The sequence below is a fragment of the Pocillopora damicornis genome, chromosome 10, assembly GCF_964200805.1.
Source record: "Pocillopora damicornis chromosome 10, jaPocDami1.2, whole genome shotgun sequence".
NCBI lineage: Eukaryota > Metazoa > Cnidaria > Anthozoa > Scleractinia > Pocilloporidae > Pocillopora > Pocillopora damicornis.
Window position 1 is genome coordinate 23,225,506 of NC_142679.1, and position 16,684 is coordinate 23,242,189.

At 36.2% G+C, this 16,684-nt stretch overlaps 1 protein-coding gene across 2 annotated transcripts; it reads left to right on the forward strand.

Moving 5' to 3' along the window:
- Positions 1–6: 6 nt before the first annotated feature.
- Positions 7–16,318, forward strand: LOC113671464 (sorting nexin-14). 2 transcript variants are annotated; one of them, XM_027187670.2, is made up of 40 exons: positions 7–181; positions 695–763; positions 1,134–1,185; positions 1,365–1,447; positions 1,647–1,674; positions 2,345–2,395; positions 2,527–2,570; positions 2,983–3,070; positions 3,247–3,331; positions 3,451–3,616; positions 3,748–3,823; positions 3,942–3,986; positions 4,156–4,239; positions 4,642–4,756; positions 4,898–4,965; positions 5,067–5,154; positions 5,421–5,478; positions 5,674–5,740; positions 6,549–6,610; positions 6,763–6,848; positions 7,107–7,156; positions 7,488–7,595; positions 8,166–8,211; positions 9,512–9,533; positions 10,051–10,100; positions 10,791–10,906; positions 10,986–11,097; positions 11,558–11,598; positions 11,748–11,827; positions 12,085–12,115; positions 12,301–12,332; positions 12,440–12,468; positions 12,622–12,678; positions 13,180–13,273; positions 13,650–13,720; positions 13,917–13,947; positions 14,100–14,164; positions 14,336–14,427; positions 15,014–15,070; positions 15,861–16,318. In XM_027187670.2, exons 1-40 carry the CDS (start codon positions 87–89, stop codon positions 15,900–15,902), a joined length of 2,736 nt encoding a protein of 911 aa, XP_027043471.2. In that variant the 5' UTR covers positions 7–86; the 3' UTR covers positions 15,903–16,318. The 2 variants fall into 2 exon arrangements, with proteins under 2 accessions (XP_027043471.2, XP_089041665.1); XM_089185539.1 differs by lacking the exon at positions 15,014–15,070.
- The last annotated feature ends 366 nt before the right edge of the window (positions 16,319–16,684 follow it).

A 16,684-nucleotide genomic window follows, 5' to 3' on the forward strand; every position in this document is an offset into this window, starting at 1 on the left:
AAGTTGAACCTGTCCGTCGAAGTAGAGAGCCTTCGATTTTTCAAGGGGTACTACATAAAAAGGATGACGGCACTGTAGTCTACGAAATGATCAGATCGGATCGTCAAAATCTAGAAACAATTCGACCCGTTTTGGCTTCAGGAGCATTTTTTGTGATTATCTTCACGTTCCAGTTTTACAGGTTAGTATTCTAGTACATTTTTTCATATTTGTTGTTTGATCAGCACCCTACCCAAAATGAGCTGTGATTTGGTAACCGGTACGTAAGTAGCCCAGCTGAGAAGATCAGTGATCACAGTATGTCTATGGTTATCTTCTCTGTTTCAATTTTGATTTTGAAGCTGTCAGTTGATTATGATCTTATAAAGTTAACAAATTTCTATGAACCCATATTTTCACGTCCAACTCAAATACCAATACTTAAGATCATGTGATATGTTGTAAGCTTACTGTAGACGTATTAAGCTTAGTATTAGTAGTTGATATTGATGAGGGGTGTTAGTTAGAAAGGGGGTTTTTAGGGTTTGGGTCGGAATAATTTAGGGAGAGATATATCGGTAACGAGATCAACTATGAATATCGCTCTTACTCCATATAAGGAAATTGGTATCTATAGATATCTTGGATTATTCTTCAAAAAAAATTGTTATTACGTGTTTGCATCAATGTAACTCTAAGCTTTATTTGTAACTAGTTGTCCCCCATTAGTCATTGGAATATGGATTCTTGCCTTTGGAGTTGCAGTAGGATTCCTTGTCTTTAGGTAAAGTTTGATCATCATATTCATAGATATTCAAATCTTGCAGTAAATACATGGTAATAGTTTACTTATAGTGAATGAACAGCTGGAAAGCAAAACTTACTCACTAAATCTGGAATATGATTTTAAAGGGCATGCCCAAACTGAGATGCTGATTACCAGCACTGGCTCAAGTCTAAAGAGACCAAAGTTTCATTTAACCAGGAAAAGGAGACCTGCATTTTATGTTACAAAACTTTTAAAACTTCAAAAAGTGTGCATGAATCTAATTCTTAGTTGTTACCTTAACAATAATTCTTTTCTCTGTTAAGCTTCTAAGTTGGTAGTTCTTAATGTTACTAACACTTGCATATCTTGACTTGTTTATATCCAGTTATTGTTCAGTTTTACCCTCTGTACTACTGCACTGGGGCCCTCGCAAAAAGGTACTTGACTGTATTACAATAAACTGTTTCTACTTTAGGAGCCTAGTGGTATTGTACATCAGCCAACCGAAAGAATGTTAGCCATGTGTTAGTAGTTGAATTAAGAGTGGATATAAATAGTGATATACCTAATAGTATACAAATTTATTGATGGTTTGTGAAAATCTCTTTTTCTACAGTATTATGAAGAAGGTGAAAAGTTACAGGCATCCTCATCCAAGCAGTGTACCATTTGTGGTAATAGAAAATGCCAACGTCACAGGTATATAACAATATCACAAATTCTTTGTTCTTTGCATACCAATTATATTTGAAAATGGCAAAACATTTTATTGACTTACTTCAGGCACATTTACACTTTTCAATTTCAGATATAACTAAATCCTTTGATGTACATATATTGGGTGATAAAAAATTAATTATTTTTAATTATCTTATTATTTCCTTCTTAATGCACAAAGACCAGAGATTTCAAGAGCCAAGCTAAAGGTAAAAGTATCACAACTAATATTTCACTCTTTTTGCTCTGGCAATAATTATTAATAATGTTTAAGGTCAACGCTATTCCCCTGAACTCTCGTGAGTAGAGACTAACATTGCTTCTGACATAATGAAAAGAATTCCAAATGGCAAAAGTACACTTTTAGTTCTTGGGAATGGAATGCTGCAGCTTGGAATGCTTCTGTCACTTATGAGCCCTTAACTCCCGAGATCTGATTGATGATTCTCCCCTCTGGCTGCTAAATATTTCCATACAAATTAGTTACAAGAATTATGTGTTAAATTAAGGTAACACTTTCTATACCTGATAAGTTTGAGTTTTCTCATTACCTGTTTGCTGGATGGGGATACTATAGGGAGAATTTACAAGTGAATCATTTCTGGAAGTCAACTATTAAGGGATAACTAGTATATTATTCTAAACAAAAGTGGCTGGTGTGACTTAGGGAAAATTTCATGACTTTGAAAAGTGGCTGTAAGATGTAAGGACCAAGGTGTTTGAATGCAGGTTTGTTATCACTTAAGTTAAGATGATCAGCAACTGAGGGAATTAACTTTAGGTGGATGAAATTATCTTCCAATGGTATTTCATATTAAATTTAGCAACGAAGTGATCAAAGTAAGCCATTTCCTAATCTTGCTTCTCTTTTATCTGTAGCCATGGGAAGACCTTTTTATTCCAGAATCTGTAGATGCCGCATTACAAGAGGTTTGTCATAGAATGTGATTACTGACTTGTACTTATAGAAGTCACTCATCAGACATACTACATTTTGATAAGGTATAATTTTATTGTTTGCTGATTTTATTTAATATGTAATTGTACCCTTTTATTTTCAGTTTCTTGGTCTCTTACTTCAAAACTATGTGTACAGCTGGTACAGGTACATGAATAAATTGGCAAACTTCTTCTTATTTAATAATAGAAGAGAAAGATTAATGTAAAATGTAAATAATTTATATCATAATTTACTTTAAAGTTACTCCAGGTGATATTTTACTGAGTTTCCTGTCCAATAATCACAGACATGTCATATGATTCAAATCCGACATATTTAGAGTTTATACCCAAATGCTTGGTTACATTCATATACAAGAAAGACTAAGGTAGCAATTAAATAAAAAATGAACAGTTTTCCTGTATTTCATTTCGAAATTCAATTTGTCACTAAGAGAGTTGGCTGCAAACTGGTATACCAGTTTTGAATCATGCATACATGTATTTAGATTACTTAAAATAAAACTGTTGTTAACAATAATTCTGCTCTAATTGTATCTCACTTCACTGTCCTGTAGAGAGTTAAGCTGTAGTGAAATATGTGTGGATGAAATCCGTGCAAGCATTAGATACATGGCTGCAGTGTTGTTAAAGAGAATACAAAAGGTACATATCCTGTGTTACAAACTGTAAATGAATGTTTGAAATGTTAGAAAAGGCAAAAAAACAACTAGCATAGCCATATGACACGAGGTCTGGGAATTCAGCCTACAATGAGGCTAAGCAATGCTTCTTTGCCAGCCCAAAACATGAACTACTATCAATATCTGTTCTCTCCTCAGGTTGATCTCCCAACTTTTGTTATTAACAATGTTGGCAAGGAAGGTTTGAAGCATTTAGAGATGTATTTGACAACAAAACAAAAAGGTATCACCCAGCAGTGCTCTTTATCTGTATAGAATAATAATGATAATGATAACATAGAGTTTATAATAGAAATAATTAATTCACAAGACTAAAAGTAACTGTTTGTTGTATTCATCCAGTCACAGCATCAGGCTCTGCAGCCAACATCCAGACAGCCATTTTAGATCGCTTTGGACCCAAGATGCATTGTGCACTGCAGAGTCGTCAAATGGAACTTCACTATCTGAGGAAACTGTCAGAGTCTATTATTCCTGTTATATTACCTCCAAATTCCTTGCAGTGTAGGTATGTTGTGGCCATAAAATTTCTTTTTTCACCAAACCACACAGAGTACACGCTAGTAAGCAATCCATTGAATATTTAATTTGTTTTTAAGATTTTCTGTATTGCTTTAACCAGATCTTATTAAATTTCAGGAGTCTTTTGTCCTTACTGCGAGAACTATTAGCCAGTGCAGTCTTTTTAACAGCAGTTGACAAACTATCAGATCCAGTAAGTTCACTGTTAAAAAGTTGACTGTAATTTATGGTCTGATTCATTTTAAATGCAATGCTATAATTTTAAAATACCACACTTTGTTATGATAACTTAATTTTTTTAAACTTTTCAGGATTTTGTGAATAACATGCTTCTTCTACTTCTGGACAAAGAACCTGTAGGTGTTTCTTTTCAACATGTCACATTATAGTTGTTGTTTATAAAGTATTAAAGTAATTGTTGTTGTTTAGTTTTAACTTTGCTTTCATGTTGGGTAATGCTGTAAGAAGGGTTATTCAATTAATTCTCATAATATTATTCAAACCAAAGTCATGTCCATGTCTCAGATGGTTGCCTCAGAAGAACCACCCTCTCCAAAAGTGCCATTACTTGCTAAGTTTGCCAAACCAAGGACTCCAGTTATGAACTCGGTAAGTTGTGAATCATGGACATGTCACACAGGGAGGAATTTGATTTGTGACAGAATTGATACAGATGTCACCTTTGGTAGAAAGGTCATATAATAGCTGTATCCATTCCTTAATTTGGTACTGTTATGTTATGTTCTCTCAGGTGAAAGAGGAAGGTTCAAACTTCAAGAATATATGGAGACAGATATTTTAAAAGTTCAGATCCTGTCATTGAGGCAAAAAAAAAAGCTCTTGAGTCCAAGCAATAAATTGTGCAAAAATTTAGCATGTGGAATATAACCGCTAATAGTTAAGTGCCTAGCACTGCAATATTTAGCTTTCTTTCTCTTAAAGGCAAAACATCTTTTGTGAGTAATGTGAGATAATTACATTTGCTAGTTTGTATGTTTGTTTATTTTTCAGGCTCTTCATCTTTCCATAGCAGATATACTTCATACCCAGTCCGCCCTGTTTCCTTTCATGCAGTTTATGAAAAGTGAAGGAGCGCTAAACATTCTCCAGTTCTGTCTTACTGTTGGTATGTTAATTTCATTTAACATTTAGATTTACCGACACTGTAATTTTTTTCCAGTAATACAACAATGTAGCATTAAAAATTGTCTATTAGAGGGTTTTTTTCCAACAATTTTGCCTATGTTTTGTTCTACAAATGTTGCAGAGGATTTCAATAAAAGAATATTTGCTTCTGAAGGAACAGAAGAAGAGAAAGTATTTATATTAAAAGAGGTAAGATCTGCATGTGTCTTAATTTATAACCTTTTTTACCAAATCACTGGTATGTATCTTTGGACATGTTTTGAGACCATTGTTCATCTTTGGTTACACAGGTCAGAGAAATCTTCAGTTCATATTTCGATAATGGAGCTGTGGACAGAATCAACTTTGATCCAGATATGGTCCAGGGGTTACAAGACTGTAAGTGTTTAAACGCTGAATTCAGCTATAAGAAAGATTTTTTTTGCTGAAAATGAAACCTGACCGACCTGTTCCCAAGTTTTACTACGAAACCTCTTCTTTTAGATATGACGAGGTGGGGCTTGTTTACGATCAGTATTAGCTTTTCTTTGTGTTGGACCTCGTATTTTACATTTAACTGAATGCAGACTTCTACTGCGGGTGTCAGTTACATAGTTTTTGTTCTTCTGTCTTGAAACTTTTCTCGTTTGTTTTACTTATTTCAGGTATTAATGCTCCTGTTGAAAAGATGGAGAGATTGAAAATAGCTTCCTTTCTGTCAAAGTAAGTTAATTTTAATCGTAGCAGTTGAAGCAATTTTACGTTGGTTTGAAAACAGATGTATAATTTTTTGTTGTAGTTTTGATATTCAGGGTTGTGTTAACTAAACACAGTCTCTGTCCGCACCAACCTGATAAACATTATACTCAACCGCATCTACATGCTGTCTTTGTGATTTGTTCTCGATCGATATTTCAGGGCCTGTGAACATGCTTACAATCTTTTAGAGACAACTTTTCTGCCCCTGTTTTACCAGAGCGATGATGTAAGTACTTGTAAAGATAAATTTATTGATGTCTCATAAGTTTCCACGATGATAAAAGCCCCCTTCTTGAAATCACACATAGTTTTACATACTTAATTTTTCCCAGATAGGCGTTTCTGAGTAGGTGACAAATGCAGACATTTACAAACAACATAAACTTTACCAAACTTACTTCAAAGAAAATGAAATAGGAAGAGTGAAATAAATTTATGAATGAATTTGTCATGTGATCCTGCAAGAACCTATAACATTTCGTCACGAAAACAAAAATCACATTGTGGAGGAAATCATTTACACGCATTGTACCTTCTTTGTCGGCAAATTTCTTTTCCGGTAATTTACTGTTGACAACTGGGTTGAAAACGTAAATTAGCCACCGTAAAGGGTAAAAAAGCTGACGTTTCGAGCGTTAGCCCTTCGTCAGACCCAATCGCTCTGACGAAGGGCTAACGCTCGAAACGTCAGCTTTTTTACCCTTTACGGTGGCTAATTTACGTTTTCAACCCAGTTGTCAACACTAAATTACCTGCTATACTCTCCCACCGACGCAGCGCCACAGTTTCTTTAGAAACTTACCCCTTTATAAATTTCTTTTCCCTCTAATTTGCATTTATTTGTTTGTTTGTTTGTTTGTCTGTAGATACGTGCACCTTCGTATATAATTCTTGTTATCATAGGACACAGTTGTTTGCACAAATCGCATATATTCAGCATTGTCTTGCTAATCAGCTTACTTTTCCTTGACATGAATTTGCTTTTAACCCCTGATTTTCAACGTTAAGGCTCGAACATTCATTTCAATCTGCAGTATTTTACACTATTGTGTGGAAGCCGATTGCCGGCCAAACCTTTGAACAAACCGACTTCAAGGTAAAGAAACCTCTTCAATCGCTTCGTTTTCATTTTGATCAACGATATCTCTTATGAGTTGTCATCTGTTTGTAACTGAAAATGACGCTCGCCAAGTTAACTTCGACGTGACAGATTGAGAGAAGCAAGATATTTCTTTCCATTTGTTGCAGGGCTTCAAAGAAGAAGTTCGATCCTTTGGCTGAGTTTTCAAAGTTAGCCGGAAAGTTGAAAGATAAAGTAATGAATCCAAACAAAGGTTAGTAAAAGTAAAGTGACTTTGTTTGTTGTAGGTCGAAAAGTATTATAAGTTGCTTTAAACATGTAATACGAAATTAGGTACACCCGATTTTTCCATTATACCATGTTTTTACTTTGTTTGTGGAACTTTTGGGGATTTCAATAATTCTTGACTAAAGTTTCACGCAACAGCTCTGTAAATTCTCCAACGTTAATTTTTTTAATCATAAGGATACTCTTTTAAGGTATTGACTCCACTGAATTTTTTTCACTCCAGATGATTCACCGTATGAAGAGGACCCGTTTGATATCCCGGATACACCTCCGGTAACGCTCTACAACTTTTTCCCCAAATCACTAAATAGTGTAAACACTCTGGAATAAAATATATTAAAGTTCACACGGCAACCAGGTGGACAATCAGACATGGTTTGATGCTACTCTGGTTTTGAAGTTAACTTCTTCGGTTACATTCATTAAATCTGTAAACCAGAGTAGCGTCAAACCATGTCTCACCCTGGAATAGTTTGGATGTTGGTTAGCAATGTAATGAACAACATTATCATGAACACTGATGTTGAAACGGGTATCTCTTCTTTTAGTTTCTTTTTATTATTATTATTATTATTATTATTATTATTATTATTATTATTATTAGGATTTCGACTGGCAAAGTGAAGAAAGTGAAGAAGTGGAAGAGAAGGAGACACGTGACCTCAGCTTGTGGAAGATAACGATTCCTCACGTGATCATGGAAACTAAACAGGTGATTGGTCATTCCACATTTTAGGCTTAGTTTAGCCAGCCATAACTTTCGCTTTTGCCTGCATTGCAGGAGCCTGTTTCAGGCATTCAGTTCGTAAATAGCACAAGCAGAGCGGCAGGGCTAAGACACTGTAGGGTCAAGTACTTTATTACGCGACCCAACCTCACTCGACCCAACCACACTCGTTTTTTCACTCCTCCGCTACTATCGCGCCGTTTGCTTTCGCGTTTCGTATTACTTTTTTAACGCCCTGGAACAGGCTACCGCTGCAAGTTAAAGCGAGCAGGAAATCAATTATCACCAACCACAAAATTTAGTGAATGCAAAGCGGTTGACTTTCAATTTCTATTTTGTGACCATCAAACCAGACCTAAATGAAATCTATTGAATACGCAGTCTTGTGATAGGATTGGTTACCGTGTTGATAGATAGTAGAGTAAACATTATGGTAAATGCTTAGACTAGTGATAACGCTGATGTTTTCACTTCACGTCTTGCTGTCGGTAGCTTTAAATTACACCAGTTATAGACATTCTTATACGAAGAGTAATACGTTACATTGCTTTACAGAAGTGTATGTTTATTATATCAGTGGAAAGAGCTGATGTAGGAGAAGGTGCGTATGCTTTACACCTACATTCTGTACAATTGTCACTATTCCGAATCAAGGTGTTCTTAACAATCGTCGCCTTTTCCATCGCGAAATTGAACAAGACATACATGGCAGAATTAACTTTTACCAAACAACGAATTTTAACCTGTCCTCAAATGCGATGAGACAGCGTGTCATCCATTTCAATGCGTTGTCTAAGTTAATAGTTTATCTTCCAGTGACTTTGGCCCAGTTTACTAAACTAATCTCAATGTCAGATGTTTTTTCCCCTTCTTATAGTTTTCATTGCTTTCGACCAACGTTTCTGTGCACTTTTGAGTCCTTCTTCCTTTTCCACCAAATCTCTGGATATTTGTGTGAACTTGTTTTCTAAGCTTGCTGCTGCCTGTTGAGTTATTTGAGTTTGTTGCATGGACATTTGTAACCGTAATTCACTTTGTGAAAGTCTTCGGTCGATGTGTGCAAGCTGGTGATATAAGGTTTCAAGCCGATCGCGCATTCTCTCATATTCCATCGTCTTTCTATCGAGGTTAAGAGCCAGGCTTTGGTTCGCTTGATGTTCTATCGACGGTGTATAAAGTTTTCTAACAATCGCTTTGTTGTAAAGCGACGCCACCTTTTGAAATCAAAGGGGTATTGTTTCAGCCAAAAGCGGCTTTCTTTGCAACAAAGTTGATAATTAGAAGACGATAATTAAAAGTCAAAATTATTATAACTATTACTATTTTAAGCTACAAATTTCAACATGTAAACGAATCGTTAAGATGAAAGATGTTATCCAGCAAAGCGCTCTTTATAAGGTATTTTTTTACTTCTTTCACCTAAGTTGTAAAGTATTTTTCCAAAGCTATGTTCGAAGGTTCTTTCAAATATCCGCTCATTCCACGGTTACTTCTCGAGTGTAACTCTGATTATCAGTGTTTCCTTTCCAGCCCTATTCAATTTCCTTTAGTTCAGTATGAAACGATACCAATGGATATCAAACCAGCATATACCTTTGGTAACTAATGCCTTCAAAGCATCCCAGCTCCCCCACAATCCGCGCGTATTTTTCAAAGCTGTTATTTCATTCGTTGTCAATAGGACACACCTCTTTCAAAATGGCTGAACCGCTTTCTGAATGCGCGTAAGTGGCAACCTATTATAGGAATGGTGAAGTTATCCAAATGAAGGAAATCCCAAAGAATTTTATTATTTCTCGAGGACCGGTAAAGCGGTCTACTATTGCTTGCGTTTTGTTGAAAACGGCGTCGAAGCTCAAGCAGTGAATTCTATTTCTCTTTTTTCCTTCTTTTCTTTGCAGTTACCCGATGGGATGTTGCACGGTAGGTTTTAATTACTGTTTGTCATCAGCTACAAAGACTTCGAGCAGTCCATCCTTTTCAGCGAAAAGCACGAGTCAAAAACAAATCCGTGAAAAAAACCAACGGTGTTAGCTCGCCGCGCGAAACTATGGGAGCGAAGTGCACGCGAAAAAAGAGAATGCTCGTAGTTTATCAGTTACCAGTTGATTTATATTAATTGAACAACAAAGAGAGGCTCAAGCTGGACAGCTGTCCTTTCATTCTCTAGTTTGTAGTGGAACTAAACGAATAACACGAATTTTGACGTTTTTCACAAAGTTGAAGTTTGCGAAAGATTCCACCTGTTTTTTCAATTTTGAAAGTGGTGAAGGTATTGGTGATATTTTTTCCTTTTTTCAGTGTAAGGTTTGCTCGTATTCTATCACCCTAGTTGCCGAAAGGAAATTATTGTGCAAGTCATTATACAAAGAAGCTAAGCCATTGCAGATTTGATTTTAACAGTTTAAGTTGCTTTGTGATGTTCATTTTAAATCCACAGGAGGTATAAGGAATTCTTTGTTCTTCAAAGCAAGTTACAGGAATTTCACGGTAAGTAATGGAGTTTATTCCATGTTTACTGAAAGAATCTACAGTCCACCACATGAGGCTAAGATTACCCTTTGGTCAGCCTGGACTGAAGAATCTAGGCTTATCTCGGGTTATATCTGTTTTGTTTCTGTTTCTAAGCATGCGTGAACTACCCGCACAGCAACTGAGCCTCATAGATTTTAAACACAGATTAGGTGATTTTCTCAAAGTCACAGTTGTCAATATTCCGTCGCGAATTGCATGTCAGTCTCTTCTTTTACAATCTGCAATCGTGAATGGCAATATACGAACCACAGTAAATCTGATTTTACATTACAAAACACCGTGACAGGGCGAACCTTAGGTAGCTCTTCCATTGGGCGTAGGTGTGGGAACATCTAGAACTACTGCTAATGATCGTCCATTTATAGGACGCGGAATCCAAATCTGTTCACCAGAAAGAAGTAAATCTTTTAATTTTAAATAAAGGAGACCAAACGTTGGATGCTCTTCAAGTCAACTTGTGATTCGTTAGTGTTCAAAGGCCACAGAAGAAAAACTCGTAGAACTAAATAGCGTAGGCACATAGTTAGTTTTATCACCCAGCCGTCGGAGAGGAGGGACACACCTTTGAGATCCTCAAGACGATATGTTTTTCTTGGACGACACACTTAAAACCTCTATCAGTAATGCATATATTTTTTTTTGTAGGTTCAATCGACGACTCACTTCTCCCACCGAAGCGAAATTCTTCAAAATCAATTTCACAGAAGAGTACAGCTATTTATTTTGATGCGTGTAGAGTTCAGTTCGAGAAATATTTACAGGTCAGTATGAAGCATTAATGATGAATCTCATGGCGTGGAATGAATTGTTGCAATAATTTGTGGTTTGTCTTTTTTGTAGTATTTGTGTTCTAATCCGCTGCTCAAAGGGAGCGGTTTACTGTTCAACTTCCTTTCACCAGAAAAGGAATTCAGTAAAATGTTTGGCCCTGACAAGATGGGCGATAAAGCGGGTAAGTTACATGCTGTTTTTGTGCTACTAATAAATTCTGTACATCAGTAACATAATGATGAATGGCAAACACTCGAAACGTCAGCGTAAGAAACTCTTTACGGTGGCCAATTTACATCATAAACTCAGCTCATAAAACTAATGACCTTATAATTCAACCCATCGCGATAGCACCACAGTTTCTTTAGAAACTTACCTCATGAATGAAAAAATATATGAATCAATCAATATAAGGATAAGTCATAAAGCCATGCGATGTTAGTGAGCGAACAAAGCTTGTTTGAAACATATGTGCAGCTCAGAGAAATAAGTTAATCGGAGCTAATTAGGAAACATGATACAGTTTGGTGGTTCATCATGATTCTCTGTCAGAAGAATATAACGGACACTGTCATACATTTCCAGCTTGATTTTTTTTCTATATTTTTTATTCTGATTTCTCGGTTTTTCGCTTTTCTTAGGTAAAAAGATCAAGTCAATGACAACAATACTCAAAAAAGAGGTAGGCATTGAAGAACAGGCTATGAAATGCTGTACAGAAAAGTGAATGACATTCATTCTTACTCCGAGTTCTATTTCAGTATTCATTTGGCGGGACTGGATATAACATTTCCATCGTGAAACTGTAAGTTTTTCTGATTCTCTTTACAGAAAGGTCAAAACCTTGATCCATTTCTACAATCGTTCTTATCATCCACCGTAGAACCAACCAAAAGGAAGCCATTGCCAAAGTAAGTCATTCTCTTCATGCTGAATTGTTTTACAGTCATGTGACCGTAAATGTCAGGCGATCGTGCAGAACTACAAGCAGAGTCTCTTAGTTTATCTTGTCACGTGAGTCACAAGTGGTACGCGAAAACCAGTTATATTACATCTGATTGCTTATGACTCGCACAAAAAAACGACTGTCTGGGCTTGCTGTCGCTTATTCAAGACAAAATTGCGCTGTATTATCGGCTTGGTAAATATTAGGTACTATTTATTGCAGGGGTCTTCTAGCTCAGTCAAGAAGAAGCGAGGTATGCTTTCATTTCATACGTTATTACCTTATTTCCATTTTTGCATTCTTTATTTGTTTAAGAAAAAACTAAATTAAACTCGCTTTTACCAGCCTTCAATCTTATGTCTTTAAAGATTTTGAAGTTTCGGTTTTGAAACCTTTTAAGCATTGTAATGTGTTACATCTTGTTTGAATTGCATCCAGGAGGGAATTTTTCCAGGAAGGAGAAAACCATCGTAAGTATTGCGTGGTTCGTAGACCCTTCTTTATTATCCTCGAGAGGAACAATGAGTACAATCGACAATGTTATCTAATCATTTGATATTATTTTTCCTTTTTTTAGGGGTAGTTCGCTACGCTTGAAGGTGGAAGGTGAGCAATTAATCCATAAAATTGTACAATCACTTTGTTTGTTTGTTTGTTTGTTTTTTTTTTTCATATTTACATGGTGTAGCTCATGGGATTATAGTAGGACATGAGTGTTGGATAAAGCTGATTATCATCGAAATCTTTGTTGTTATGCAGCATCAGGAAAGCCGCTGATATCAGTGACTGGAGTCACCGACTACATCCTGTTCCTCGGTAAGTCATTTGATCAGTTTTTTTGACTATAGTATTAAAATGTCTTGGCTTGGGATGCTTGTGTACTGCAAGTCACCCAGCCTGAGTGGTGTGAGCGGTATAAAGGAAGTTGCAACCTGTGCGACCCACCGACCGTCCATAATAAGTGCTACTTTTTACATACGTGAACAGTTAAAATGCGGGCAAAGTAATTCAAAGGCTTCATTATTACGGTTCTTGTAGTTGACTGCGAGTATGAAATTTGGCCTTAAGGTGTACATGAAGTACGTGGGACAAATTAGATTCCTTTGGTGCCAAACCACTGCGCATGCTTTTTAGTTGGGTTTCTCGCAATCAGTCAAGTCGCAAGTTACATTTAATCCATGGCTTTGGGATTTTGAAGAATTAGCCAAGAAAGCATGTGACGATTGGTGTTGCTGCTGTAGAGATAGTGAAAAACTTCCCTAGTGAATTTTTACTAGTTAAACCATTTATTCTCATTCTTTTTTTTCCTTTTCACAGCGCAACGTCTGTTCGATGTCCCAGCCTTGTTATACAGTTTGTTAGTTTGTGGAAAAGTCGCATTTCAACAGACCCTAGATGTTTACGCTGATAGGTGCTCATGAAACTTTACTTTTAACAGGACATCAGAGCGATTCTGAATATGAGACTGACATGCATAGCTGCTAGAGCCCATTTTGATTTCCACCACAATACCGCAGTAATTAGTCTTACTCCTCGAGGAGAGAGGCTATATGAGAGTGAATTTCTTGCCAAAGAACACAACATAACGGCCAAGCCTGGTATTGAACCTTTATTTTTCCATGCACAGTGAATTCGGCGCAATACAAGATGAGCTAACTATTTTCTCTCAAAAAGATAGAGTTATTGTGAAAGAGATGACTTCCACTAAAACGCGAACATATCAACCTCAGCAAAATCTGGTCACTCCCGTCTCCGTTACTGACCTTACCTTCTTTTTTGTATTGCAGATATTTAGCTGGTAAAGTGGATTTGTTGACGAATGAACATCGCCTGGTTATGATAATTCATTTACTAAGAGGTGACAAAAATGCTGATGTAGATCAACTTGATGTTTTTGAGATTGTTTTCATATGATATGAGCCCATCAAGAACTGCGATCAAAACCTGGTGAAAAATGCAAAGCCAAGTGGAAGAAAATTCAACGTTTTAGCTTAATTTGAATTATTTTACATACTCAAAGACACGCCTATGACAATTTTTTCTCTCTCTTGTAGACGCACTTTTCTTTGATGAAGATCCTCCACGGTAAAAAAAATTGTTTGTAAAAGTCATTTTTTTTACTCAGTTTGATTGCACGTTTGTTTGATTACTTGGTATTTCATTTCATTTCTCATGTACTTATTTATCTCTATAGTTATTTTCGTTGATTTGATTGACTTCTCTCGCTTTTTTCTTAGAACGGATACACAAAAGTTAGAAAGACGTGAAAAGACTCTGAAAGAAATGCTCGAGTTTATACCAGGTGTGTAAGTCAACGTACACGACACGAGACCACTCGCCATCTGGAGTGCGTTTGAACAAAAAAAACACCTCTACCTTGACTCCACCCAAATTATGGCTAAATCACCTACATTTTGCAATGAGCTGGTGTTATTCTTAGCTTGAGTGCGTACTGTTTGTTACTTGTCTTCAGATATGGCCGTACGTGTTATTGGAGCTGACAGACATAAAACCGGGATCACTTCATTGTTTGAGCTCCTTCAGCAGCCAAGATTGAACAAACAGGTTGGTGTGTTCATTTGTGCTTTAAAATGAAAGGAATCCTTTGGTTGATGATGTAAACTGGTTTTCAATATTCCGGGATAACAGGTATTCTGCACCACGTCATACTTTTAAAGTAACTTGTTCCAGATGTTCAGTCATTTAACAACTCCTTTTTACCCATTAAAAGAAAGAAAATAAAGCAGCCTGACATTATCAGTAGAGCAACGGAAAATAAACTCATGAAGAGCGTAGCATGATTTATCTGACAACGTTTTCTAAAACCTTACGCTTGGAACTGACGAATTGAGCCACAAGGCTAGTTTCGAACATATTTACAGTGGTTTTTGTTTCCTGATATATTGTCGTTGTGTTGTGTTTTGTGTTTATGTTTTGTTTTTTTTTAATTTCGCCTTTTATATAAAAAGAAGAGTTAATTTATGTATGCAGAAATGAAGAATTGCGTCATCCAATAAAAAGCCAGAAAACAAACAAAGCTTTTCAAATCAAGTCAGATAGTTCAAAGTGGATACAAGAGACGATTCGGGAGTTGACTGAATTATGAATCTTAGTACCTTAATTGTGAAGTTACTTTTTGTTTGTCTCTAAGCTGACGTACGTTCTCCTGGATAGTTTGATGGGAGAGATTTTTCCAGAGCTAAAGGAGGTATGACACTGCCTCTTTCCTTAGCAATTTCCTCTCTTCTCCGCTGACAGGCCAACAACTTAAGCTTAGAAATCCCTCAAAGTATGGCGTAGTTTTGTTATGGACCTGAATTTATTCACTTACTCGTGCTGATTGATTTGTATAGGTAATCACATGAGGCCAAGTACTATTAAGGATTAATTGCACGAGAGTTTTCAAAATTTTCCAAAATTTTGAAAACTCAAGTGCAATTAATCCTTAATAGTACGAGGTCTCATGGGATTACTTGTTTATCAATAAAGGGCAAAATTTATACGAAGGAAAATCACGCGCGCAGTCTATTTTTATCTGGGAAGCAACGGATTAGCAATGCAACGGATTAGCCAATCATTAACAGGTAATCATGCCCTCTCTTGATTACTAAAAATGCCCTCGATTAAGAAAAAATGCCCTCTCTCTCTCAACCAATCAGCGCTCAGTAATTTTGCCCTTCATTGATAAATGTGTTAAACGTGGATTAAGCGCGTATCCCATGCCTCTCCTACAGAGTTTGGCTCTGTCCCCAAAGTCTTGCTATTTTCTTCTATTCATATATCTAGGGGCGGAGCAAAGGCGGAAATTTCTCCCTGAGTACATGGAGTGATCAACACAATTCAAAATAGCGTTTGTCATGTCGGGCTCTACTAAAAAATTGTCAAAGAGGTCTTTTTGATAACGATTTTAACTACTCTTTACTGTTGGAAACAAAGAACTTATCAGTTCGTAACAATTTCAATTAATTCTTAGAACCTTTGTATTTCATTTTCCACAGAGTGAGTTGTTCCCAGCAGAAGAGCTCTCAAGTCGCAACTGAATCAAAATATGTCAAAAACGGGAAAATGGGTGAAAGTCAAACAAGCTGAGACAAAGTTTCTCACCAAGAAAAGAGGGAATAATTATCAAGCGGGGATGGAGATTAAATGGAGATTTTAAAGCGTGTGGGCAGACCTAAATAGTAGTTCAGGAAAATAAGAGTAACCTTATTTTCTAATGTGAACCCAAGCGAAATTATTTCATACGGAAGAGTATATTACTTTTAAACTGTGTAAATATGTAAGTAACAATGATGAAAATTAATCTTTAAAAGCTATGATAAAATGTGGTAATTTATGTTTTTTATTTAAAGTTTTGCCAAAAATACAGGAAAGACTTGGTATCTAATTGGATATAATTATTTTTTCAAAGGTCTATGATTGCTACTTTCAAAATAAATTGACATACGAAATCAAAGCCCACAGTAATATGGTTTTTTTATTTGTACGAAAATGCAACTGTTTTATTCTTTTCGCTTTTATTCATGAAATGTTTGACAGTGCGGTTGTCCACCATTACAGGAAGGTATCAGAAAGGTATTTACTTGTTGTTACTGGTCTATGACTGCATAGTATAAGACTGACGTCAGTTTACATTTCCTCTAATATTACAGCTTTACAATGACACAACTTAAGTACCACCTCTGTCATTCATCGTTGAGTTCTGAAACCTTTGATTCTGATAGACACGCTGTAGTTAGAAAGTGGATTCAAGTGGAAATGGGTTCTAAAATGCTGAGATAATCGGCCCGGAGACGAAAGCTTGTTCTAAATTTACCGCCGT